The following is a 25,440-nucleotide window of genomic DNA, read 5'->3' as shown; positions in this document are numbered from 1 at the left end:
TCGATTGGGTTCAAGTCCGGGCTCTGGCTGAGCCACTCAAGGACATTCAGAGGCTTGTCCCGAAGCCACTCCTGCATTGTCTTGGCTGTGTGCTTAGGCCCATTGTCCTGTTGGAAGGCGAACCTTTGCCCCAGTCTGAGGTCCTGAGCACTCTGGAGCAGGTTTTCATCAAGGATCTCTGTACTTTGCTCCGTTCATATTTCCCTCGATCCTAACACGTCTCCCAGTCCCTGCTGCTGAAAAACATCCCCACAGCATAATGGTGCCACTACCATGCTTCACCGTAGGGATGGTGCCAGATTTCCTCCAGACGTGACACTTGGCATTCAGGCCAAAGAGTTCAATCTTGGTTTCACCAGACCAGAGAATCTTGTTTCTCATAGTCTGAGAGTCCTTTAGGTGTCTTCTGGCATACTGCAAGCGGGCTGTCATGTGCCTTTTACTGAGGAGTGGCTTCCATCTGACCACTCTCCCATAAAGTCCTGATTGGTGAAGTTCTGCAGAGATGGTTGTCCTTCTGGAAGGTTCTCCCAGCACTACAGAGGAATGTCAAAGCTCTGTCAGAGTGACCATCGAGTTCTTGGTCACCTCCCTGACCAAGGCCCTTCTCCCCCGATTGCTCAGTTTGGTCGGGCGGCCAGCTCTAGGAAGAGTCTTGGTGCTTCTAAACTTCTTCAATTTAAGAATGATGGTGGCCACTGTGCTCTATTCCTTCAACCTCATGGCTTGGTTTTTGCTCTGACATGCACTGTCAACTGGAGGTCGACCGATTTCTGATTTTTCAATGCCGATACCGATAATTGGAGAACCAAAAAAAGCCAATACCGATTAATCGGCTGATTTTTATACATAAACTATAGTTTTGGCAAGTCGGTTAGGACATCTACTTTGTGCATGGCAAGTCATTTTTCCAACAATTGTTTACAGACAGATTATTTGACTTATAATTCACTGTATCACAATTCCAGTGGGTCAGAAGTTTACATACACTGTTGACTGTGCCTTTAAACAGTTTGAAAAATTCCAGAAAATTATGTAATGACTTTAGACGCTTCTGATAGGCTAATTGACATCATTTGAGTCAATTGGAGGTGTACCTGTGGATGTATTTCAAGGCCTACCTTCAAACTCGGTGCCTCTTTGCATGACATCATGGGAAAATCAAAAGAAATCAGCCTAGACCTCAGAGAAAAGAATTGTAGACCTCCACAAGTCTGGTTCATCCTTGGGAGCAATTTCCAAATGCCTGAAGGTACCACGTTCATCTGCACAAACAATAGTACAAGTATAAACACCATGGGACCACGCAGCCATCATACCGCTCAGGAAGTAGACGCGTTCTGTCTCCTAGAGATGAACGTACTTTGGTGCGAAAAGTGCAAATCAATCCCAGAACAACAGCAAAGGACCTTGTGAAGATGCTGGAGGAAACAGGTACAAAAGTATCTATATCCACAGTAAAACAAGTCCTATATCGACATAACCGGAAAGGCAGCTCAGCAAGGAAGAAGCCACTGCTCCAAAACCGCCATAAAAAAGCCAGACTACGGTTCGCAACTGCACATGGGGACAAAGATTGTACTTTTTGGAGAAATGTCCTCTGGTCTGATGAAAGAAAAATAGAACTGTTTGGCCATAACGACCATCGTTATGTTTGGAGGAAAAAGGGGGAGGCTTGCAAGCCGAAGAACACCATCCCAAACGTGAAGCACGGGGGTGGCAGCATCATGTTGTGGGGGTGCTTTGCTACAGGAGGGACTGGTGCACTTCACAAAATAGATGGCATCATGAGGGAGGAAAAGTATGTGGATATATTGAAGCAACATCTCAAGACATCATGTTGTTCTAATAGGCACTTTAGTATTGCCAGCCTAATCTCAGGAGTTGATAGGCTTGAAGTCATAAACAGAGTGTGAATCAAGCATGGCTAAGAGCTGCTGGCAAACGCAGTAAAGTTTGAATGAAAGCGTACAAGCCTGCTACTGCCTACCACCGCTCAGACTGCTCTATCAAATCATAGACTTAATTATAATATAATAAACACAGAAATACGAGCTGTTGGTCATTTATATGTTCAAATCCGGAAACTATCATTTCGAAAACAAAACTTTTATTCTTTCAGTGAAATACAGAACCGTTCCGTATTTTATCGAACGGGCGGCAACCCTAAGTCAAAATATTGCTGATACATTGCACAACCTTCAATTTTATGTCATAATTATGTAAAATACTGGCATATTAATTCGCCAGGCGGCCCAAACTGTTGCATATACTCTGACTCTGCGTGCAATGAACGCAAGAGAAGTGACACAATTTCCCTAGTTAATATTGCCTGCTAACATGAATTTCTTTTAACTAAATATGCAGGTTTAAAAAAATGTACTTCTGTGTATTGATTTTAAGAAAGGCATTGATGTTTATGGTTAGGTACATTCGTGTAACGATTCAGCTTTTTTCACGAATGCGCTTTTGTTAAATCATCCCCCGTTTGGCGAAGTGGGCTGTGAATCGATGATAATTTAACAGGCACCGCATTGATTATATGCAACGCAGGACAAGCTAGTTAACCTAGTAATATCACCAACCATGTGTAGTTAACTAGTGATTGTGAAGATTGATTATAAAAAACAAGATGTGGAAAATGTGGAAAAAGTCAAGGGGTCTGAATACTTTCCGAATGCACTGTACCACGGTTAACGCTTGATCAGGGTTGGGTTATAAAAAAATATCCGAAACTTTTAACATCCCACAGAGCACCATTAAATACATTATTAAAAAATGTAAATAATATGGCACCACAACAAACCTGCCAAGAGAGGGCTGCCCACCAAAACTCACGGACCATGCAAGGAGGGCATTAATCAGAGGCAAAAAAGAGACCAAAGATAACCCTGAAGGAGCTGCAAAGCTCCACAGCGGAGATTGGCGTATCTGTCCATAGGACCACTTTAAGCCATACACTCCACAAAGCTGGGCTTTACGGAGGAGTGTCCAGAAAAACCCCATTGCTTAAAGAAAAAAATAGGCAAACACGTTTGGTGTTCACCAAAAGGCATGATGGAGAATCCCCAAACATATTGAAGAAGATACGCTGGTCAGATGAGACTAGAATTGAGCTAATTTGGCCATCAAGGAAACCCTATGTCTGGCGCAAACCCAACACCTCTCATCATCCCGAGAACACCATCCCCACAGTGAAGCATGGTGGTGGCAGCATCATGCGGTGGGGATGTTTTTCATCGGCAGGGACTGGGAAACTGGTCAGAATTGAAGGAATGATGGATGATGCTAAATACAGGGAAATTCTTGAGGGAAACCTGTTTCAATCTTCCAGAGATTTGAAACAGGGACAGAGGTTCACCTTCCAGCAGGACAATTACCCTAAGCATACTGCTAAAACAACACCTGCGTGGTTTAAAGGGAAACATTTAAATGTCTTGGAATGGCCTAGTCAAAGCCCAGACCTAAATCCAATTGAGCATCTGTGGTATGACTTAAAGATTGCTGTACACCAGCGGGACCCATCCAACTTGAGGGAGCTAGAGCAGTTTTGCCTTGAAGAATGGGCAAAAGTCCCAGTGGCTAGATGTGCCAAGCTTATAGACATACCCCAAGAGACTTGCAGCTGTAATTGCTGAAAGTGGCTCTACAAAGTATTGACTTTGGGGGGGTGAATAGTTATGCATGCTGTAGTTTTTTGATTTTTTGTCTTATTTCTTGTACACTCACAATAAAAAATATTTTGCATCTTCAAAGTGGTAGGCATGTTGTGTAAATCAAATGATACAAACCCCCCAGAAATCTATTTTAATTCCAGGTTGTAAGGCAACAAAATTGAAAAAATGGCAAGGCGTGTGAATACTTTCGCAAGCCACTGTATTTTGCGCAATGATGCTGTCGGTGTGTTCGAAGCGTAATAGGCTGACCACACCGCTCGTGTTGCAAAATCAATTTAGAAATCCATGTTATTCAATTATTGCACCCACACAGCTCGCGAGCGTCTGCGTTGCCAAGGGCTAAAATAGGTTCTATTTCTGACGCAGATCGAGCTGCAAGTCCTGCCTCTCCCATCTCCTCATTGGTTTGTAGAAGCAGGTACTGTTGATAATTGGATATGGAGAAGGGCGAGCCGGTCAAGGATCGATTCAGACAAGGTGATAAATTGTATAACAAGCGACAGTTTAATTATGAGTAAAGATATCTGGTACAAGCGTATACGGTCTCGTTCCTTCGGCTCATAGAGAACCTCCAGAAAAAAGCCCAGATAACAGAATGCATAGACATTTTATACAACACAGAAAGTAGGTTGAGTCTGGAAGTTCTGGTCCTTTGGTTGGTTCTGGACAGGTTGTTGTCTTCTCAGATTGGTCCTGATGAGCTGGGCGTCATCCTTCTGAGTCTTATAGCAAAAGTTCTTTGTTATCAAATGTTCAGCTAAGCAGGAGATTTTGTGTGTGCGTAGTCAGCCCTCCGTCCTTGAGTATGTGTGTGTGTCTGCACCCTTTTCTTATCAGTGTTTCTGAATGTTCTGTGTCAGCCATCTGTCTCTGGGTGTGTGAGAAACCCTGCTTAGAAAGAAGTTAGTTATAACAATGTAATAGCAATATGCTTGTGTTATTTTAAATGGTATTTATTACAGTACCCACGTGCCATCTCCTCATTGGTTATACCCACATGGGTGACTGAAGACGAACAAGGTCAGTGGCAGTAATGCCGCTAATTTATGAAAGTTGCCAATCGCAATACAAGGTCAAGAGAAGAAAAAGCCTGGAAGGAAGAGAGATGACTAGAAACGATTCGGTTGACCGTTTTGTGTGTGGATTAATTGTCGCAGTTGAGGACTTTGGGCAAGTGCAAGCTAGCTAGCTAAACTGCCATACATGTTTAATGCTTTTCGACCTGTCCCCAAATTAATGTCATTGGTTCAGTTTCTTTTGATATTTTAACCTGCGTGTCGTGATCGCGTTTGGTGTGGGATGACAAAATAAATGTATGCACGATGGCGAGCCGGTTTGGGTTCCGTGTAAGGGCTGTGATAATGCAGGACGCAATGCAGAGTGCCTTGATACAGCTCTTAGACATTGTATATTGGCCATATACCACAAACTCCAGGAGGTGCTTTATCGCTATTATAAACTGGTTAACAATGTAATTAGAAGAGTACAATAAGTGTTTTGTCATACCCGTGGTACATGTAAGGGATAAACACCGACGTTCTGTACATTACATGCAGCTGGACAGAGTCCTTTCTTCCAAGGTAATGTACAGAACGGAGGCGTTTACAACGCTTATACCGTAGTTGCCAAAGAAAACAATATGAAAGCACACATTTCCCGGTAAAATTATTTATCTTTTGCTGACATTTTCATTTATATAAACAAATTCATACTTTATCATCTTTCAGTCGCTAGCAACGTGACCTAGTCATTCGTTCTTTATGTTCTGTTGTCATTCTCGCTGGCAACATTCCTATCCCTTGCTTGCGGCTAACACAGTCACTACCTCTGCAGGCAGAATAACAGCAAAGTAGCTGTTTTCTATTGACATTCATTTGGATACATCGATAACAATGAGCTGATAATGCCCGGCATATCTAGAAAACATCTTTCCACTAGATGTTGGAACATTGCTGCGGGGACTTGCTTCCATTCGGCCACGAGCATTAGTGAGGTCGGGCACGGATTTTGGCCGATTAGGCCTAGTTCATAGTCAAAGTTCCAATTCATCCCAAAGGTGTTCGATGGGGTTGAGGTCAGGCCTACTACCAGGCAAGATCTGAACACAAATCAGATGACATAGTGACTTTTGTGTATCTAGACCAGTCTTTTCAATACGATGTCCGTATTCTGATACTGTAGCAGAAGTCACATGTAAGTATCAAGTGTAGACACCAGGTCGTGTCTACACTTGACACCTACATGCAACTTATGGTTTCAGCAGGGGTTTGGGGTCACTTAGAAATGTCCTTGTTTTGTAAAAAGAAAATCACTTTTTTTTGTCCATTAAAATAACATCAAATTGATCAGAAATACAGTGTAGACATTGTTAATGTTGTAAATGACTGTTGTAGCTGGAAACGGCTGATTGTTTTTATGGAATATCTACATAGGTGTACAGAGGCCCATTATCAGCAACCATCACTCCTGTGTTCCAATGGTACGTTGTGCTAGCTAATCCAAGTTTATCATTTAAAAAGGCTAATTGATCATTAGAAAACCCTTTTGCAATTATGTTAGCACAGCTGAAAACTGCTGTGCCGATTAAAGAAGCAATACAACTTTCTTTAGACTAGTTGAGTATCTGTAGCATCAGCATTTTTGGGTTTGATTACAGGCTCAAAATGGCCAGAAACAAAGAACTTTCTTCTGAAACTCGTCAGTCTATTCTTGTTCTGAGAAATGAAGGCTATTCCATGCGAGAAATTACCAAGAAACTTAAGAAACAGACGTCTCACAAGTCCTCAACTGGCAGCTTCATTAAATAGTACCCGCAAAACACCAGTCTCAAAGTCAACAGTGAAGAGGCGACTCCGGGATACTGGCCTTCTAGGCAGAGTTGCAAAGAAAAAGCCATATCTCAGACTGGCCAATAAAAATAAAATATTAAGATGGGCACAAGAACACAGACACTGAACAGTGAACTCTGCCTAGAACGCCAGAATCCCAGAGTCGCCTCTTCACTGTTGACTTTGAGACTGGCGTCCCCCTTCACTTCTAAAACCAAAGTTGCGGCCCTGGCTCTCAGAATAGGAAGATTTCATAGGGGTCTAGACGCAGCGAAGTGGCTTTGTGCTGATTGTGTTCAGATCTCGCTGATCACTTCAGGGCGTGGTCAGGAATGCATTGCGGACTTCTCCTCCGTCCGGATGCAATCAGGCTACCGAAAGCGCATACAGGTGGCGACGTTGTAAGCACTCCTCCCACAAGTCTCCATAAAAATTGTGTTTTGGGACCGACTGGCACCATTTCATTATAACTTGAGGAAATTCGTTCCTAGCATGTGAGGAACGTGATTGCTGGCCTCATAAATGCCAACTATGTTCAGAATACTAAACCTGCATGAATCTGATGCAGAACCTCTAATACTAAGCTAGGTAGCTAACGCTGCAAGCTGTCATTTTCAGAACATGCTGTGAGCGTGACAGAAGCATATAGCCCAATAATTGTTTTTATCATAACCAAACACATGACCTTATTCTTATTATTAATTAATTCTTAATTTGAAAGCAGTAACTATAAAACGATTGTTTACCTCCTGTCTGCAACTTCACCCCCGCTCTTCGTCGCAGTGTCATTTCAGATTTTGCGGCGTCAAACAAGTTCCACGTACGCTATCAAAGACTGACAGAGTGTTTGACTTGAAATACAATTGCATAAAAATGTATATATTAGCTAGCACAAAAGTAACGATCTAGCTAGCCAAAGACAAAAAGTATTTTATTTTTCTGCTGTACCTGCTTCTGTAGATTTTTCACCTTATGATTAAAATTCCAATACTGCCGCCAACAGGACGGAGTGTGAAGCATAGTTTAGAGCATCAGCACGACTTACACACTGAAGTAACTTTTTGAGAAAAAGAAATAAAATAACTCTTTATTTGTATATATACAGTGAAAGAGGATCCAGAGAAATGGGTTAAGAGTTTTTCCTGACCAAATGACCAGCCTAGGAAAATCTCCAGGACCTAATTAAAGCGAAAAGCCTATATAGGCAATCAATTTTGCTAGTCAGATCACGTTGTCAAGAAAAGCCCCTGACCGTACCCATGCTACTACAGATAAATCCAATCTGAAAAAAAATCTTCACTATGTAGCCTTAAAGGATGTGGCTCAAAGATTACAAATCTATAAATGGTTGATAGGTAAGAATGTAAGCCAACTGATGTCCATAGGGTCTGGATGGGTCAGCAGCAGGTTCTATTCTAGTGGGAGATGAGATCATGATGCCAAAGTGAAGATCTGCAGAAAACAGGAAGAGTTGAGACGAATTACTTGCTATGACAGAAAAACAATCATGCATTCTTGATTTGATAAGAGAATCATTGCATAACTGACCCAAATCAAATATTCCAGGGTCATTAACTTAAGACACAACTCAATTTTCCAAATTTCTCCAAAGTGGAGTGAATAGATGGACGGAATAGATGGAGTATTTATAATGCTTTTACTTACAACAAACTGCATTTGAGTTTATGTTGGTGTTTGTTGCGTCGATTTCCGCTTCATCTTCAGGTTGAACTCTTCAAGCTGAGAAAGGGTAAACACTCACATGTCAACAAAAATATGACTGAATGGTGAATAATATCGTTAGTAAAAAGACATAAGCAATAATGACAAAACTGAGAACAGCATAGAAGTAAGCAAAGGTCTTTCATACCAACGATAATACTGTACTTCCAGAAGTAATTACACAAACCTTCTTCTTTAGTTTCCCCTTAATCGCTTCTTCAGGCATTGTTCTTTTCTCCCCTTCAACATCGCTCTCTGCCTCCGCTTCAGAGAGGGCCCTGGGATACTTTGCAGCCAACTGAGCGACCACTTTCGCTGCAGCTCTTGCAATCAGTCCATCTCTCTTCCCTTGGAGATCTCGATATATTCTCCTCTTTCTCAGAACCTCTTTCCTGTATTTATTACACCTTACTTCAAGCGCCTGCCTGTTTCTCGTGACTCTTGACCGTCTCATGCGGCGCTTGCTGCCCTTGGGCACCACCGTCTTAACGTAATGCAGACAGCGGGGGGGTGACGGCTCCTTCAGTTGTTGGACCTTGCTCAAGGAGATGGGGCCTGGGGTCAACACTTTCAGTGCTGGCGTCAGTACAGCCGTGGTTGTGAACTTGAGTTCGCTATTGGGCTGGGTAGATGTGACCTGGGGGTTGCTAGCAGTCTGGATGTATGTAAGCTGGCGGGTGCTAGCGGGCTTGGTAGATGTGACTTGGGGGTTGCTAGCGGACTGGATGTATGTAAGCTGGCGGGTCCCACCAGGCTGGGTAGATTTGACCTGGGGGTTGCTAGCTGGCTGGATGTATGTAAGCTGGCGGGTGCTAGCGGGCTTGCTGTTTGGGAGTTGGAGGTTCATGAGCTGGAGCAGGTTGCCAGTGGACTTGGTGTTTAGCTGCTGGAGGGTGCCAGTGGGCTGGTTGTATGGGAATGGGATATATGCTAACTGGTGGTTACTGGCAAGCTGAGGAGATGAGAGCTTGAGGTTGCTAGCAGCTTGGGTGTATGCGTATGTCTGGCTTAAGGCTGCTGTGCTATTAGAGTAATTTGGTGGGGCGCTGGGGTAGGGTGGATACCCAGGGGGGGGGTATGGGAAGGGAGGCATGGTACCAGGGGGCATAATACCAGGGGGCATAATACCAGGTGGCATAATACCAGGGGGCATAATACCAGGGGGCATAATACCAGGGGGCATAATACCAGGGGGCATAAAGCCAGGGGGCATAAAGCCAGGGGGCATGGTACCAGGAGGCATAAGGCCAGGGGGCATGGTACCAGGAGGCATAAAGCCAGGGGGCATGTTACCAGGGGGCATAAGGCCAGGGGGCATGGTACTAGGAGGCATAAGGCCAGGGGGCATGGTGCCAGGGGGCATGGTGCCAGGGGGCATGGTACTAGGAGGCATAAGGCCAGGGGGCATGGTGCCAGGGGGCATGGTACTAGGAGGCATAAGGCCAGGGGGCATGGTGCCAGGGGGCATGTTACCAGGGGGCATAAGGCCAGGGGGCATGGTGCCAGGGGGATAACCCCAACCTGGAGGGAAGGCATTGGCGTAGGGGCTGCTGGTATACAGAGAGAACTGGGTGGTGGAGAAGGTTGCCATCATAGATGCATTAGGAGGGTGAGAAAGAGGATATATAGGGTCCTTAGAGTATGTGTTGAGCTCAGCAGAGCTTTCCTTGGACTTGTCCCTATACCAATCCATGTCACTTTCTTTGTCCCAGTCCCTGGTACTACAGCGCCTGTCCCTGTCTCTGTCCCTGTTACTAGAGCGCCTGTCCCTGGCTCGGTCCCTGTTACTAGAGCGCCTGTCCCTGTCTCGGTCCCTGTTACTAGAGCGCCTGTCCCTGTCCCTGGTACTAGAGCGCCTGTCCCTGTCTCTGTCCCTGGTACTAGAGCGCCTGTCCCTGGTACTAGAGCGCCTGTCCCTGGTACTAGAGCGCCTGTCCCTGGTACTAGAGCGCCTGTCCCTGGGACTAGAGCGCCTGTCCCCGGTACTAGAGCGCCTGTCCTCGTCTCTGTCCCTGGTACTAGAGCGCCTGTCCTCGTCTCTCTCCCTGGTACTAGAGCGCCTGTCCTCGTCTCTGGTACTAGAGCGCCTGTCCTCGTCTCTGGTACTAGAGCGCCTGTCCTCGTCTCTGGTACTAGAGCGCCTGTCCTCGTCTCTGGTACTAGAGCGCCTGTCCTCGTCTCTGGTACTAGAGCGCCTGTCCTCGTCTCTGTCCATGGTACTAGAGCGCCTGTCCTCGTCTCTGTCCATGGTACTAGAGCCCCTGTCACTGGTACCAGAGGGCCTGTCTCTCTCACTGTCCCTGGTATCAGAGTGCCTATCTCTCTCGCTGTCCCTGGTTCTAGAGCGCCTGTCCCTGTTGCTGTCCCTGGGACTAGAGCGTCTGTCCCTGTTGCTGTCCCTGGTACCCGAGTGCCTGTCCCTGTCTCTGGAACCAGAGTGTCTGTCTCTGTCCCTGGTACTAGAGTGCCTGTCCCTGGGACCAGAGCGCCTGTCCCGGTCTCTCTCAGATTTGTCCCCGTCTCTCTCTCGGTCTCTCTCAGAACTGGCCCAGTCTCTGTCCCGGTCTCTTTCTCCATTTCTCTTAGATCTGTCCCCCTCTGTGTCCTCGTCTCGTTCTCTGTCCCAGTCTCTAGTACTAGAGTGCCTGTCTGACGTCAAGGGACTCCTCTCCTGGTCTCTCTTCATTTCGTATAGCTTCTCCTTGGTCCGGTCTGTCAGTCGGCCCAACTCCTCCACCCCCAGGTCTAGCCCGATGGACTCCAGCAGGCTCTGGAGCTGGCCGTGTGGGAGATCCGGCCTCCTTTCTCCACGAATGTGTGAGTGACTGTTGTCTTGTGGCAGAGCTCTACTCGGGGGCCCCAAGCAATCCTGAGAGTTCTGAGCTGGGGCCTCCTTATACTCACTCCTGTAGGCAGTCTTGGGATGGCCCTCCTGAATAGGGGGTAACTCATTCACGGTGTTGACAATCTTTGAGAGCTTGGTGATGTCCACCCCTTTGTTGAGGACATTGAGGAAGCGCTGGAAGCCTGTGGCTGCTGTGTCCTGCTCCTGTGTCCTGAATGAGTAAATGGTGGATTCGTGTTGTTTATCCTCAGGGACCTAACAGGAGACATGAGAGAATAGCAATGGATAACCATCCACTAAGACAGCTGCTTGCTTTATAGCTTAAAAATGGATGAAGGTTGACATAATTCATACCAGTTATATGGTCAAGTTCTGCAAAGAAGGACATAGGCAAAGTACAGTTGGCCCAGAACCGAGTAGCATGTCTGGCCCTTAAATGTACACGTAGGGCTAACATCCGCAACATGTATGTCAGTCTCTCCTGGCTCAAAGTAGTCTATCAAGAATTTTGACAGTAACCCTCAAAAAAGTAATTCATATTAACGCTTTTAATTTCCATAGGTAAGCTAAGTGTTTGTTTCTTGGGCTTTGGGAATGTGAATGAAAAAGTGCCTCGGGCCATCAAAAAAATAAATCACTGATTGAGGGGATATCGGTGAACAAATGCCGTGGTTAAGGCTACGACGGCGCCAGTGTAATGAGTGGAGCTTACTCAGGGGTTCAATAGCTCATATCAGACCGAGAACCTAATGCGTCAAAGTTAGTTCCTTATGAGTTTTAGTTTAGAAAACGATCTCTCCGCAGAAGCGACTGTTACACGATTGTAAACACAGCTTGATTGCCATAGCAATATCCGGGAAACTGGGCAGAAGTGAGTTGTGCTTCAAATACAGCAGTTCTGTAACACCTTTAATTGGGCCTCTCATTCTCCTTCATTGCTGGCTTCAACACGTTATGGAAAGAAATGAATGTATTGGAAGCTCTGGGGACAGGTCGTCCTGGATACTGGACAGACAAAAAAAGCGGTTTGCGATTTCGTTCATACTGGTGAACCGGTGCTTGAGTTGTGTGGTTGCAAATATCAACAGTCCCTTATCTCAGGTATATCTTGGCATGCATTATTCAAGAATACATTTACATTTTCAAATCAATTTTTATTTGTCACATACACATGGTTAGCAGATGTTAATTTATTTATTTATTTACCGTTATTTTACCAGGTAAGTTGACTGAGAACACGTTCTCATTTGCAGCAACGACCTGGGGAATAGTTACAGGGGAGAGGAGGGGGATGAATGAGCCAATTGTAAACTGGGGATTATTAGGTGACCATGATGGTTTGAGGGCCAGATTGGGAATTTAGCCAGGACACCGGGGTTAACACCCCTACTCTTACGATAAGTGCCATGGGATCTTTAATGACCTCAGAGAGTCAGGACACCCGTTTAACGTCCCATCCGAAAGACGGCACCCTACACAGGGCAGTGTCCCCAAACACTGCCCTGGGGCATTGGGATATTTTTTAGACCAGAGGAAAGAGTGCCTCCTACTGGCCCTCCAACACCACTTCCAGCAGCATCTGGTCTCCCATCCAGGGTCTGACCAGGACCAACCCTGCTTAGCTTCAGAAGCAAGCCAGTAGTGGTATGCGAGTGTAGCGAAATGCTTGTGCTTCTAGTTTTTGTGCAGCGCAATGGACATAGGCCTATAATGAAACATGCCAGGAAAGACTGTCTGGGTTGGCAATACTCCGTATAGAAAACAGTCGGGTCTGCAACCTGGACTTAGAGGCCATTGTGAAAAGATTTGCACAATTTTTTTTGAGGACTTCAGTAAATAGTGGCTGATTTTACCCTCAAGCCAAGTACTTTTTCCCCTGTTTTTCTTTTATTTAACAACAAATTCTTACTTACAATGGCAGCCTAGGAACAGATTTTTACCTTGTCAGCTCGGGGATTCGATCAAGCAACCGATTACGAGTCCAACGCTCTAACCACTAGGCTACCTGCTACCTTTATAAAAAAGCAGCAAAATAGCAGCTAAATACAGTACATGGCTATAGATAGTACACTGAATAATGAACGAATAGTAAACTAGTGTTTTGAGGGTGGACCTACTTATTTGGCACTAATAGACTGGTTTTACTCACAACAACGTTCCATCTAAGCTAGGCGAGAGCACGAAGACGGCTCATGACATGCAGGTTCAGGTAGCCTATACAGGACAGTTGTATATTAATTTAAAAATCCAGTGGTAGCTGATTAGTATGCTGTTGCATAAAAACATGAATCTACAATCTGAATGTTCAATTTTAATTACTGAACAAGTAATCACACTATTGCCACCAATCAGCAGTCTAAAAATGGCAGCATTGCGACATGTATAGGTTCGTGAAATGTTAGGCTTAACATGAGAAAATGACTACCAACTACGCCTACCAATAAACATTAACCATTACCAGGGGTCGGGAACCTATGGCTCCCGAGCCAGGTGTGGCTCTTTTGATGATTGCATCTGGCTCGCAGATAAAAAAAATCTCACTTTTTTTTTTTTTTTTCTCCTCCCCTTTTCTCCCCAATTTTCGTGGTGTCCAATCGCTAGTAATTACTATCTTGTCTCATCGCTACAACTCCCGTACGGGCTCGGGAGAGACGAAGGTCGAAAGCCATGCGTCCTCCGAAGCACAACCCAACCAAGCCGCACTGCTTCTTAACACAGCGCGCCTCCAACCCGGAAGCCAGCCGCACCAATGTGTCGGAGGAAACACCGAGTATCGTACATTTCAGGATGAATGGACCGAAGAATTCGCCTTTGTGGAGAGAGCAGGTTCTGCGGTGTGTCTAATTTGCAATGACAAAATTACATCGATGAAACGGTCGAATGTAAATCGGCACTTCGACAAATTCAGAGGCTTATTATACTGACATTTAGTTGAATTCACTTTTAAAATATATTATATGGCTCTCACTGAAATAAATTTCCAAATTATTTGCTTTCATGGCTCTCTTAGTCAAAAAGGTTCCCGACCCCTGCATTAGCCAAAGCAAAGCTATAGATGCCTTCGCAATTTCAGCACCATGGACAGCCATCGTTTATTTTAGGGGGGGGGTTAAGAAACTGTGTTACACCGGGGGTATTGAGGTATTGAAAGTATCAAACTATCTGTTCAATAAGTTAACACACAGCTCAGACACCCATACATACTCCACAAGACATGCTAGTATACTGCCAGGATTCTCTTCACAGTCCCCAGATCCAGAACATAGGCTAGGAAACGCACAGTACTATATAGAGCCATGACTACATGGAAATCTCTCCCAAAATGTAACGTAGTAGTGGAACAATGTATATTTGTATGTACAATTGTGATGTAGTGGTGGGAATCTGCATTTGTATGATGCACAATGTTTTGCATGATGTGATGTTTTGTGTGTTCCCCCAGGAAGAGTAGCTGCTGCCTTGACAACAGCTAACGGGGTGCCTAATAAAATACTTAACTGGGGTTTGTAGTAGTAGATGTAGTATATCGTAAGTGAGAGGGTTAGCTGTGCGTGAGTTTTGTGTGTCGGAAATTCAACCCTACACTCAATTTCTGGTCTGTATTTCGACTGCCAACGCATGGAAAAGAAGAATCCACTTGGCAAACAACACTATTTTCCTAACTTGCAAAATGTATAGTATATGCATCGTCAAAATAAAACCTGAAGTTTGGTAATTGAGAGAATTTGTAAGGAATGCTTGGATGTGGATGCATGTGGTAGGTCAGACAGTTTAGTTGGTCGTCATACCCGTTACATTGAATTAAACTTGTAAAAACATGATATAAAAGAAATCCAGTCCACGTATTTTAGAAGCAGATCAGAGTTTCCTAGCAACTAGCTAGCTTACGTCAGATTAGCTAACGTTAGCTAATGTCATTTTCAGAGCAGGCTGGCTATTTAAACATAAATATGCCAGTCAGGAAGGTACCGGCAAATAAATTAAATAACCAAATGTAAATAGTCACATTGACAATACTTCTAGAAATGCATGTGCAAGAACAGACAAAACGGATTATTTACCTTCTCGCCTTTCCTCCTGGTAGCATCGCGCAGGTCTTCATCATTATATGTTGTGTGTCGTCTCATTCTGGATTTTGACGGTTCAGATATTTGATCGCCCTACCACTGAGCTCTTTGACTTGAAAACCAAATTGTAGTATTATAGTGTAGAAATAAAAAGGTTTAGAAACTATGGTTTAACAGCTAGTTAGCTTTTCCAGTCATACCTCTCCAGCGGGGTTGGGAGAAAGCGGATGTTTCCGGTTTTCACGGATACAGTATTTTCAACCTAACTTCCGTTTCCACTGAAAAACGGATGTGGGGACTCCGTAAGGTCAGAGAACAAGAGGCAAAGCGTGAGGTTTTACTCCGCCCAAACTCTAGCCATTAAAATAAGCCCAGGAAAAGAGGCATTTTTGTATTGAGGTCAATGAGAGTGTGTCGAATTTGGTCAACAAAAATTGTAATTGCTAATTTGTTACATCAGGCTTATTTGATCGAATATAAGTTCCGTAGTGGCTAGGTTGATACGAATGCACTGATTTAAGTCGATGCACGTGGCATTTCGGCAATTTAAAAAAAGAAAGACTTTATATTGGAGTTGGGCCATGGAGATAGAGGACACATCATGGATATAACTTGTCTTAGCATGGACATTGACATTGAGTGCTTCCACTATTTTAAAGTAGTCAACAGGGTGGGTATTCCTATGAGTTGGAAGAAATCAGACAATGAAAAAGAAAATGTACTGATACAATAATAGCTCCGATAGAAAGATGAGTCTTCTTTCAATCTCTACGGCTGTTGTTCAAACGCGTATCTGCCCTCTCATTGGCTGAATGGTCCCACCTGATCTCGCCTCCTCCAACCTGGCTTCAATCTATGAGGACATGTAATTTCAATTTCCACTGTTAGATCGGTCACTCAAAAATCTTGTCAATATAATAGACAAACTTTTGTTAGGTTACTTCTGAAGTTATTAGTTAAGATATTTTATAGGATTGGAAGTGCAACACGTCCTGTTGGTGGCAGGATTTAGAATTTCCCCAACTTTAACAAAACTGTACAACATTTGTTGAATTCTTTACTAAATACGTCAGTACATACTGAATTACTGAATTGAATACACCAGTGTTTGTTTTAAACTACAGTGTTAATAAATACAGGACACATCAGCAGACAGAGCTAATATTTTATTAGTTCATTCTCATGGGGGCAGTCAGTCAACTAACCCCCATTCACTTGTAACAATGAATAGCAAGTTTTACAAATGGCGTACTTACAGTAGGTGTTAAATGTGAAACAGATCTGCACAGTCACAGACATACAGTACCAGTCAAAAGTTGACACACCAACTCATTCCAGGGTTTTTCTTTATTTTTACTATTTTCCACATTGTAGGATAATAGTGAAGACATCCAAACTATGAAATAACACATTTGGAATCATGTAGTAACCAAAAATGTGTTAAACAAATCAAAAAATATTTTATATTTGAGATTCCTCAAAGTAGCTACACTGCATCAGATGACCTGGCCTCCACAATCCCCCGATCTCATGAGTTGGACCGCAGAGTAAAGGAAAATCAGCCAACAAGTGCAAGGCATATGTGGGAACTCCTTCAAGACCGTTGGAAAAGCATTGCAGGTGAGGCTGGTTGAGAGAATGCCAAGAGTGTGCAAAGCTGTCATCAAGGAAAAGGATGGCTACTTTGAAGAATATCAAATGTATTTTGATTGGTTTAAACTTTTTTGGTTACTACATGACTCCATATGTGTTTCATAGTTTGGACATCTTCACTATTATTCTACAATGTAGAAAATAGTAAAATAAGAAAAACACTTGAATGAGTAGGTGTGTCCAAACTTTTGACTGGTACTGTATACTCCTGTAGTGGTCTATCACATACTCACTAATGTGGGGCGAGCATTGCTCCCGAAAGTGATACAAATGATAATGACGCTCCAATCCCATGAACGTTAAGACATTTATATTCTGTGTCAATGATGGATGGAATGGCATCAAGGGGGTTCGTATGCATGAGACGGGAGGGAACCAATCTAACAGGAGCACAGGACGTAACAGTCCCATGGCCATCTCCTGCCGAACTGCAAGCACTAGCGATCTCCACATGAGGGCGCTGTAACAGAGAGCAACTGGAGGCAGCATTGGCGTAATGAGAAGGTCACTACTTCTGAAACAGAGACACACTACTACTACACACACACACACACACACACACACACACACACACACACACACACACACGGTTCTTACCTCCTCACTGGTAGAACTTCAGCTCCGTGTCCACACAGTCAAAGAACAGGTCCCCCAGTTCCTCTTCTGCTGGTGATTCTCCACTGAGCAGGGCTGATATGTCCGTCAGACACTGGCCCTCCAACATCCTCAACGTCTCAGTCAGAGCATTCCCTGCGTCCTGAGGGACAGAAACACACACACACACACGCATAAATACACACATGAATGCCCCCCCACACACAAGCACGTGCACAAGCAGAGAAGACCTGACAAACAGCAATTTGTGAAGTTTATAGGAAATTATGAAAGTTCATAGTCGGTGACGTACGTCACATAATATCCATCAGTCCATACCCACACTCAATGTAAATATATACACTGCTCAAAAAAATAAAGGGAACACTTAAACAACACAATGTAACTCCAAGTCAATCACACTTCTGTGAAATCAAACTGAAATCACACTTAGGAAGCAACACTGATTGACAATAAATTTCACATGCTGTTGTGCAAATGGAATAGACAACAGGTGGACATTATAGGCAATTAGCAAGACACCCCCCAAAACAGGAGTGATTCTGCAGGCGGTGACCACAGACCACTTCTCAGTTCCTATGCTTCCTGGCTGATTTTTTTGTCACTTTTGAATGCTGGCGGTGCTCTCACTCTAGTGGTAGCATGAGACGGAGTCTACAACCCACACAAGTGGCTCAGGTAGTGCAGTTCATCCAGGATGGCACATCAATACGAAATGTGGCAAAAAGGTTTGCTGTGTCTGTCAGCGTAGTGTCCAGAGCATGCAGGCGCTACCAGGAGACAGGCCAGTACATCAGGAGACGTGGAGGAGGCCGTAGGAGGGCAACAACCCAGCAGCAGGACCGCTACCTCCGCCTTAGTGCAAGGAGGTGCACTGCCAGAGCCCTGCAAAATGACCTCCAGCAGGCCACAAATGTGCATGTGTCAGCATATGGTCTCACAAGGGGTCTGAGGATCTCATCTCGGTACCTAATGGCAGTCAGGCTACCTCTGGCGAGCACATGGAGGGCTGTGCGGCCCCACAAAGAAATGCCACCCCACACCATGACTGACCCATCGCCAAACCGGTCATGCTGGAGGATGTTGCAGGCATCAGAACGTTCTCCACGGCGTCTCCAGACTCTGTCACGTCTGTCACATGTGCTCATGTACTCAGTGTGAACCTGCTTTCATCTTTGAAGAGCACAGGGCGCCAGTGGCGAATTTGCCAATCTTGGTGTTCTCTGGAAAATGCCAAACGTCCTGCACGGTGTTGGGCTGTAAGCACAACCCCCAACTGTGGACGTCAGGCCCTCATACCACCCTCATGGAGTCTGTTTCTGACCGTTTGAGCAGACACATGCACATTTGTGGCCTGCTGGAGGTCATTTTGCAGGGCTCTGGCAGTGCACCTCCTTGCACTAAGGCGGAGGTACCGGTCCTGCTGCTGGGTTGTTGCCCTCCTACGGCCTCCTCCACGTCTCCTGATGTACTGGCCTGTCTCCTGGTAGCGCCTGCATGCTCTGGACACTACGCTGACAGACACAGCAAACCTTTTTGCCACAGTTCGCATTGATGTGCCATCCTGGATGAACTGCACTACCTGAGCCACTTGTGTGGGTTGTAGACTCCGTCTCATGCTACCACTAGAGTGAGAGCACCGCCAGCATTCAAAAGTGACCAAAACATCAGCCAGGAAGCATAGGAACTGAGAAGTGGTCTGTGGTCACCACCTGCAGAGTCACTCCTGTTTTGGCGGGTGTCTTGCTAATTGCCTATAATTTCCACCTTTTGTCTATTCCATTGCACAACAGCATGTGAAATTTATTGTCAATCAGTGTTGTTTCCTAAGTGGACAGTTTGATTTCACAGAAGTGTGATTGACTTGGAGTTACATTGTGTTGTTTAAGTGTTCCCTTTATTTTTTTGAGCAGTGTATATATATATATATATATATATATACATATATACCGGGTTGGTCTCCATAGTCTGCAGGGCCCCCTCATGGGCCTTGTACAGGTCGTGCCTGCGGTCCACTTGGCTCTGGAAGCGCGGCTGCTTCCTGACTGGGTCGTCTGGGCCGTACTGTGGGGAGATCACCCTCGACACTGGGGTCACAGACTCAGAGAAGATAAAAGGCTTGAAAACAGACCTGGCAGGACGGAGGACAGCCCGGTAGGAGGAGGGGAGGTGGTAAGGACCAAATGAAACACACAGACACAGAGAAACTCCTATCAGGAAGCAGTTTTGCCAAAGGGGGAAATTATGAAGATGAAAAAGAGCAATACAGAGATAAAAGGCAAAGAGCGTATCTGAGTCTGAATCTTAAGAAGCACTTCCAGATAGCCTGAGGGGTTCCTGGGCCTAGTTCCAAACCAATCCCTTTCCACCTCTCCTACACCCTTGTTGAGTCTCTCTTGCAAATCTGAAAGGACTGGAAAGGTATCCGCAAAATAGTAACATTACCACATAGCAATCTGGTAAGCTAAGAGGAGTTTCCTAAACATTTGTCACACACTTATCCAGCTCATTTAGATTAAACACAAGGAGCAGACAACAATGGGGTTAGGGTCAGAGTGATTCATTTGGGACCAGGCCGGTGAGGTGACGCACCTGGAGGGGTCGGGGGTGGCAGTGAGGAAGTGGATGCAGGGCAGGCTGGGGTCACGGGGCAGGATGGACACCATGCTGCCAGTGGTGCGGAACCCCCCAGAGTCCATGCAGATCCCACTGGGCTTGTCCCTCAGGATGGACATCATCACCTTGGCCGTCACAGAACCTGGGGAACCCAGAAAATGTATCGTCTAAGTAGGTTGTTAGTCGTCTATTTTTATTGGAAAGCCGACCGGAGAGGAAATGGCAGGAGACAGGAAATGACATTGCTAGTTACATTCAACGTGCTTTCTATGGTAAGAGGGGATACCAGGCCTTTATTAAAAATAGCTGTATAAGCAATACGGCAACCAAACCAACCATGTATAGTGTTGTTAATAGAGCCTGCTTTAACATTATTTTGGGAGTTTTTACAGTTATAAGGAGTTGAATGTGTTGAATTAGATTATTCTTTCTATTCCAGTCTCCCTCACCATCATGCTGTTGGAGGAGCTGTGTGCCCCCACTGTAGCGCTTCTTGGCCAGTTCCATCCTGGTGGGGGGGTTTTCAGACTTGAACACCGCGTTGAAGCAGAACTCTCCCTCGCCGCTCCACCAACCCTGGGCCTGGGCCACACTCCGCAGCTCTGGGTGCTCCGCCGAGATATCCGTCCCAATGGTCAGCGCATTGGAGATGTTCTTCACCCCCTCTGTGGGAAGCAAAGACAGGTGGGGGGTGCATAGTTTTATTCTGCTGGTATAAGTTGCTCAGATATGCACAGTTCTAGGATCAGCTTACCCTCCCACTATCCTAACCACAACCATAAGGGTAAAACCACAAAACTAATCTCCCGTGGGCATATTTTGCGAAGAGACTGAAATATCTGCAGAGACTGAATGGGATGTGTGAGATAAGGAGCAGCATTAGTTCCGGTTTTGGGGTCTTCGTCACTGGTTATTTGCACCTATCAGGATTGGGTGAAGGCGGTGCTTAAACTGCTTTGGTTCGCACGTATGCCCACACAGATCGGAAGGGGGCACACGGACTGTATGAACAAAGAAATTAATCACTCAGCTGACCAAGTTCCGTGAGATTTTACTCCTTAACAGAGATTACACCGAAACGAACCTGTTTCAAAACTTCTGTCCACACTACACCTCCAGTGACGTTAGAGCAATTTCCGCACCATGTAACTTTCTGTGCCACCCTCAGTCCCCCCCCCCCCCCTCCCCCAACATCCATTCACACTACGGCTCCCACAGTGTTACAGCAGTTTCCTCACCATGTAACTTCCTGTGCCACCCTCAGTCCCGCCCCCCAACATCCATTCACACTACAGCTCCAACGGTGTTACAGCAGTTTCCTCACCTGTGACTTTCTGTGCCACCCAGAGCTTGCCGGCGGTCTCCAGGACCCAGGCCTCGTTGCGGTCCACCAGGAGGAAGGAGTTGTGGTAGCTGAAGGGCGCCGGGTCCTCCCTGCATGGCCCCCCCTGGCCGTGCTGCTCCAGCAGACCAGTGATCACACTCACCGCCCCCCAGGCACTGTCCGCACGCTCAAGCCCCAAGCTGTCAAGCAATAGAATAGAGTAGAGTAGAGTAGAGCAGAGTGGAGTAGAGTAGAATAAAGTAGAGTAGAGTAGAATAGAGTAGAATACCGGTAGAATAGAACAGTGTTTCCCAAACCTGGTCCTCGAGTACCCCCAACAGTACACATTTTTTGTTGTAGCTCTTGACAAACGCACCTCATTCAGCTCATTGAGGGCTTGACGATTAGTTGACAAGTTGAATCAGGTGTGCTTGTCCAGGGTTACAATCAAAATGTGTACTGTTAGGGGTACTGGAGGACTAGGGTTGGGAAACACTGGAATAGAATAGTGGTAGAAGAGAACAGATCATGAGTAGATTAGAATCAAATAGAATAGAACATTCTGTCTTATACTATTCCCCGGACACAGTACATACACACAGCTGTGAGGCTGGTAGCAGCATAGGGTCAGCCACAGAGCAGCATAGGGTCAGCCACAGAGCAGCAACCCCTGGAGTAGGTTAGTCCTGCTGCTGCTATATCACTGCAGTCAGTGGTACAACAGGACCAACCTGCGGCTGCCATTGCAAACTGCTAACTGTTACATTGATTTGTGCAGCATTACACTTCAATAGGCTCCATGGTGCGTGAGCGTTACAAAATCCTTTAAAATGTTATGCTTATGACAATGTAAAGGCAGCTTTATGACATAAGTGAAAACACACTTGGGCCGGATTCAATCAAAACTCCCATAGAAATGTTTTGGCAGTTGGCCTATCTTTGTTTACACGACTAGTCCCTACGCACACATGTAAGTATTAACCTGTCATGAAGGAAGTCTACCTAGTACATTTACAGTAGCCCATCTGCTACTGCCTAGCCCTCTTTTGCTTTTCTGACTACGGGCTGAAATACTTGCACATCTCCAGTTAGGATACCTACTATTCAACAAATTTACCAATGACATTAATGCATTGATTATTCCCACCAAACTTTGAGTGATGTGATTCTGAAGTTAGTGAATTGATTCTTAAAGGGCAGCGCTTCTCTATCGTTCCTGGTCCTGGGATCCAATGTTGTCTGAAATCGACCGGCCAGTCCTTCAATCAGACCGCTCGTTTAGGAACCTGACCCAACAGCCAGCCCAGCCAGCTCAACTCGTCTCTCTATCTTTCGGACCAGGTGGTGATTCAGAAGTTAGGATTCACTTGGCCCCAAAACAACACTACTGTTTGGTATGCTGGCCTACGGTTAGCCGTGCTTACCGGACCAGGTCCATTCCTAGCAGGGCTTCCCCTGGATCGATAGCTTCGCGGGTCCACACAGCCTCATTCCCGATGCAAACCCCCTTGTCGTTGGCCCCCATCTCGGCCCCCCACAGCCAGGAAGGCCGGCTGAGGACCACAGCATGGGTGTGTTCTGCTTGGGGGATCTGAATGTACGTGCACTGCAGGAGGAGAGATGGAGACTTACCCTGTTGTTCAATTCTCTTTTAATGTGATTGTAACATACATTTTACTGGCAAACCATACCAACATATACTCAGCCAATACCTCAAACTTGTCGTATAAACCGTTGGTAACATAAAGGCGTGAAAATACATATAAATGATAGTCTATCATTCAAACTTTAAACTTAGTGAATAGTAAATTAGAACATGTTGATTGTGTATACCAAGGAGGGGCATTTTAGAGGTTTGATAATCCTTCTCCGTTATATTGCCCAGACTGACTGATCACCAGTGAAAACAACTCTAATCCAATTAGTGATGTTGGTCACAGTGCAAAACACCTGTTGTGACCATTTTTAACATAAATGCCTACACTCTGACTACAGGCCTACATACAATGTTCAGAGGGCAGATGGATTTGAGTTCTTTAACCATGCTTTATCCAGGTTTAATCTCATTGAGATCAAACCTCTTTTTCAAGAGAGCCCCGATTCAAGATGGCAGCAGGATTGTAATTTGCAGCAGGGTCAATCTATGGGGAGAAGTGAAGCTAGGCCTAGTTTACCTCCAGCATGGTCCCAGATGGGTGACTGGTTGCTGGGTAGTAAAGAACCTCCTGGACCTCATCTCTAGGACGGTCAGAGTTCTTCCCAAAGATCACGTGATCATCTTGTGAGCCAGGGGGCAAGGACACAAAGCAGTCACAAGAGAGGGGTGGCTCAGGCTCTGCCATCCTGCATGAACAAGAGGACAAACAAACACCATAACAAATATATTACCAGGAAATAAGTTTTTCCCGGTCAGGACAAATTATCAGGAAAAAAATCCTAGCCTTAGTCATACATCGGTAAAATCCGGAACACTCATAGTTATGTTGGTCAATAAAAAAAATATATTTTATCTTTATTTAACTAGGCAAGTCAGTTAAGAACAAATTCTTATTTTCAATGATGGCCTAGGAACAGTGAGTTAACTGCCTGTTTAATAAGCAAACTCAAAAATATACACATACTGTATATCATTGTCACTATCAGTTAGTCATGTTTTTACCATTTCTATTTCATTTCACACTATGCCTATTGTATATAGCCTAAGAAGCCTATAGAATGGGCACACATATAGAATGGGCACACGTGACATAAGGCATCCAGCCCCTATACAGTATATTTAGGGAAGTCTCAGGTATAATATGTTCTTCCTGTCAACTAGTGCATTGCCCATCCCTTCTCAAACAGAGCGATAAGGAGGCTGTCTTGTGCACTGCACTTCTCGGTAATCTTTACAAATCCGAATGGTCCTTGCCGTCTCCTTCTTCTTATCAACATGGCTATTTAGTAACGCTAAAATGCGGAAACATTTTAAACAATGTGATCGAAGTCTTGTGGAGACGTGATAGCCTAAAATGGGCTTTAGTCAAATGTTTATTTAAGATAGGGCCTATATAAACGGTATCGTTAGCGATGTGCCCTTGCTGTCACTTCCCAGTTTCAGGAGATATCACGCTAAAATGCACAAATAAACGACTGTCATTTCATCTCAATCCAAGGGTTGGCTGTCGTTATAATCTGTTGAGTAATAGGGCTACTGTAGCTACTGATATGTTGCAAATTCCTACAGGAAAAATGTTACCTTTTTAATCGCAAAACCAGACGTGGTAGCTACGAGAAGGCAGATTGTAGTTGAGCTACTGTACCACGTGATCGTATCCAAAGGTTGTATTTAAAGGTCTAGTCTCGTTGATTACTTGTTGCAAATACATAACTGAAAAACAAGTGTATAGCCCTATTCAACAATTAGCCAACAAATGTTGCTGTAACAAGCGCACAATGAGATTGTTCCAAATAAAGTAATTGGGAACATTTCCGCATGATTCAAGAATACATCATCACAACTTTTTAGATTTGGGCCCTCTATATTCTATTATCAAATAGATAATTTAATTGCTCAAAAAGAGCATATCCATCCCATCCATGGCATGTAAGCTACATTGTAATGATTAATAACCAGTATGTTTTTATTCTCAGTGCACTAATAGCCTGGTCCCAGATCGGTTTGTGCTAAGATGTCAAATCATTAGATGCGCCTGCTGAAAGCAAGAAAAACTTCGAAAACCCGACATACTTATTACTCTCCTTCAGCTGCCACCTGTAGCCCAAAACTGTAAAAGCAACCAACACCAAAACAACTTTAAAACGTGCAGGCTTGCTGTCTTCAGGTTGTATGATCAATCATTTTTGATACTACTTATAGCTTACCTTTCACACACAAACACTTTTGCATAAATCCCAATGCATTTTAATGGCCATAGGTTTAAATGGAGAGGACAGGTAAAAAATGGAGCCACTACTCCTCCAGAACCGTTAAAGCTAAAAACTCAATTCAATCTTTAAAACGTGCAGACCGGTTTAGAATGGTGTGCTTGTATACAGCTTTTTGATACTATGTATACCTTTTGAAAAAAACAGTTTGAAATGTGCATACATT

General features: G+C 44.8%; 2 protein-coding genes across 2 annotated transcripts; both read right to left on the bottom strand.

Moving 5' to 3' along the window:
* Nucleotides 1-4,158: 4,158 nt before the first annotated feature.
* Nucleotides 4,159-15,395, bottom strand: LOC129839158 (YLP motif-containing protein 1-like). The gene is made up of 5 exons (XM_055906440.1): nucleotides 15,134-15,395; nucleotides 8,415-11,327; nucleotides 8,171-8,245; nucleotides 7,252-7,957; nucleotides 4,159-4,565 (listed from the first exon to the last, which is right to left on the bottom strand). Exons 1-3 carry the CDS (start codon nucleotides 15,197-15,199, stop codon nucleotides 8,189-8,191), a joined length of 3,036 nt encoding a protein of 1,011 aa, XP_055762415.1. The 5' UTR covers nucleotides 15,200-15,395; the 3' UTR covers nucleotides 4,159-4,565; nucleotides 7,252-7,957; nucleotides 8,171-8,188.
* An 895-nt stretch (nucleotides 15,396-16,290) lies between these two features.
* LOC129839365 (secernin-2-like) lies at nucleotides 16,291-24,693 on the bottom strand. The gene is made up of 9 exons (XM_055906769.1): nucleotides 24,586-24,693; nucleotides 23,522-23,690; nucleotides 22,772-22,953; nucleotides 21,348-21,547; nucleotides 20,473-20,688; nucleotides 20,000-20,165; nucleotides 19,358-19,538; nucleotides 17,390-17,549; nucleotides 16,291-17,252 (listed from the first exon to the last, which is right to left on the bottom strand). The coding sequence occupies exons 2-8, from the start codon at nucleotides 23,687-23,689 to the stop codon at nucleotides 17,394-17,396; spliced, it is 1,269 nt and encodes a 422-aa protein (XP_055762744.1). The 5' UTR covers nucleotide 23,690; nucleotides 24,586-24,693; the 3' UTR covers nucleotides 16,291-17,252; nucleotides 17,390-17,393.
* Nucleotides 24,694-25,440: the final 747 nt, after the last annotated feature.

This window comes from Salvelinus fontinalis, chromosome 40 (genome assembly GCF_029448725.1).
Source record: "Salvelinus fontinalis isolate EN_2023a chromosome 40, ASM2944872v1, whole genome shotgun sequence".
In the NCBI taxonomy this organism is placed as follows: domain Eukaryota; kingdom Metazoa; phylum Chordata; class Actinopteri; order Salmoniformes; family Salmonidae; genus Salvelinus; species Salvelinus fontinalis.
Note: the sequence above shows the minus strand (reverse complement) of the source record. Positions and strands in the feature narration are given on the sequence as shown.

What these genes read in the sequence shown, in the direction of transcription:
- LOC129839158 (XM_055906440.1), bottom strand. Translation starts at nt 15,199, where the DNA reads ATGAGACGACACACAACATATAATGATGAAGACCTGCGCGATGCTACC. An exon ending in CCAGGAGGAAAGGCGAGAAG is followed by an intron (nt 11,328 to 15,133) that starts GTAAATAATCCG and finishes GTCTCCTGTTAG; the next exon opens with GTCCCTGAGGATAAACAACA. An exon ending in AGGGGAAACTAAAGAAGAAG is followed by an intron (nt 8,246 to 8,414) that starts GTTTGTGTAATT and finishes ACCCTTTCTCAG; the next exon opens with CTTGAAGAGTTCAACCTGAA.
- LOC129839365 (XM_055906769.1), bottom strand. Translation starts at nt 23,689, where the DNA reads ATGGCAGAGCCTGAGCCACCCCTCTCTTGTGACTGCTTTGTGTCCTTG. An exon ending in GCTCCTCCAACAGCATGATG is followed by an intron (nt 20,166 to 20,472) that starts GTGAGGGAGACT and finishes TGGGTTCCCCAG; the next exon opens with GTTCTGTGACGGCCAAGGTG. An exon ending in GCCACCCCCGACCCCTCCAG is followed by an intron (nt 19,539 to 19,999) that starts GTGCGTCACCTC and finishes CCGTCCTGCCAG; the next exon opens with GTCTGTTTTCAAGCCTTTTA.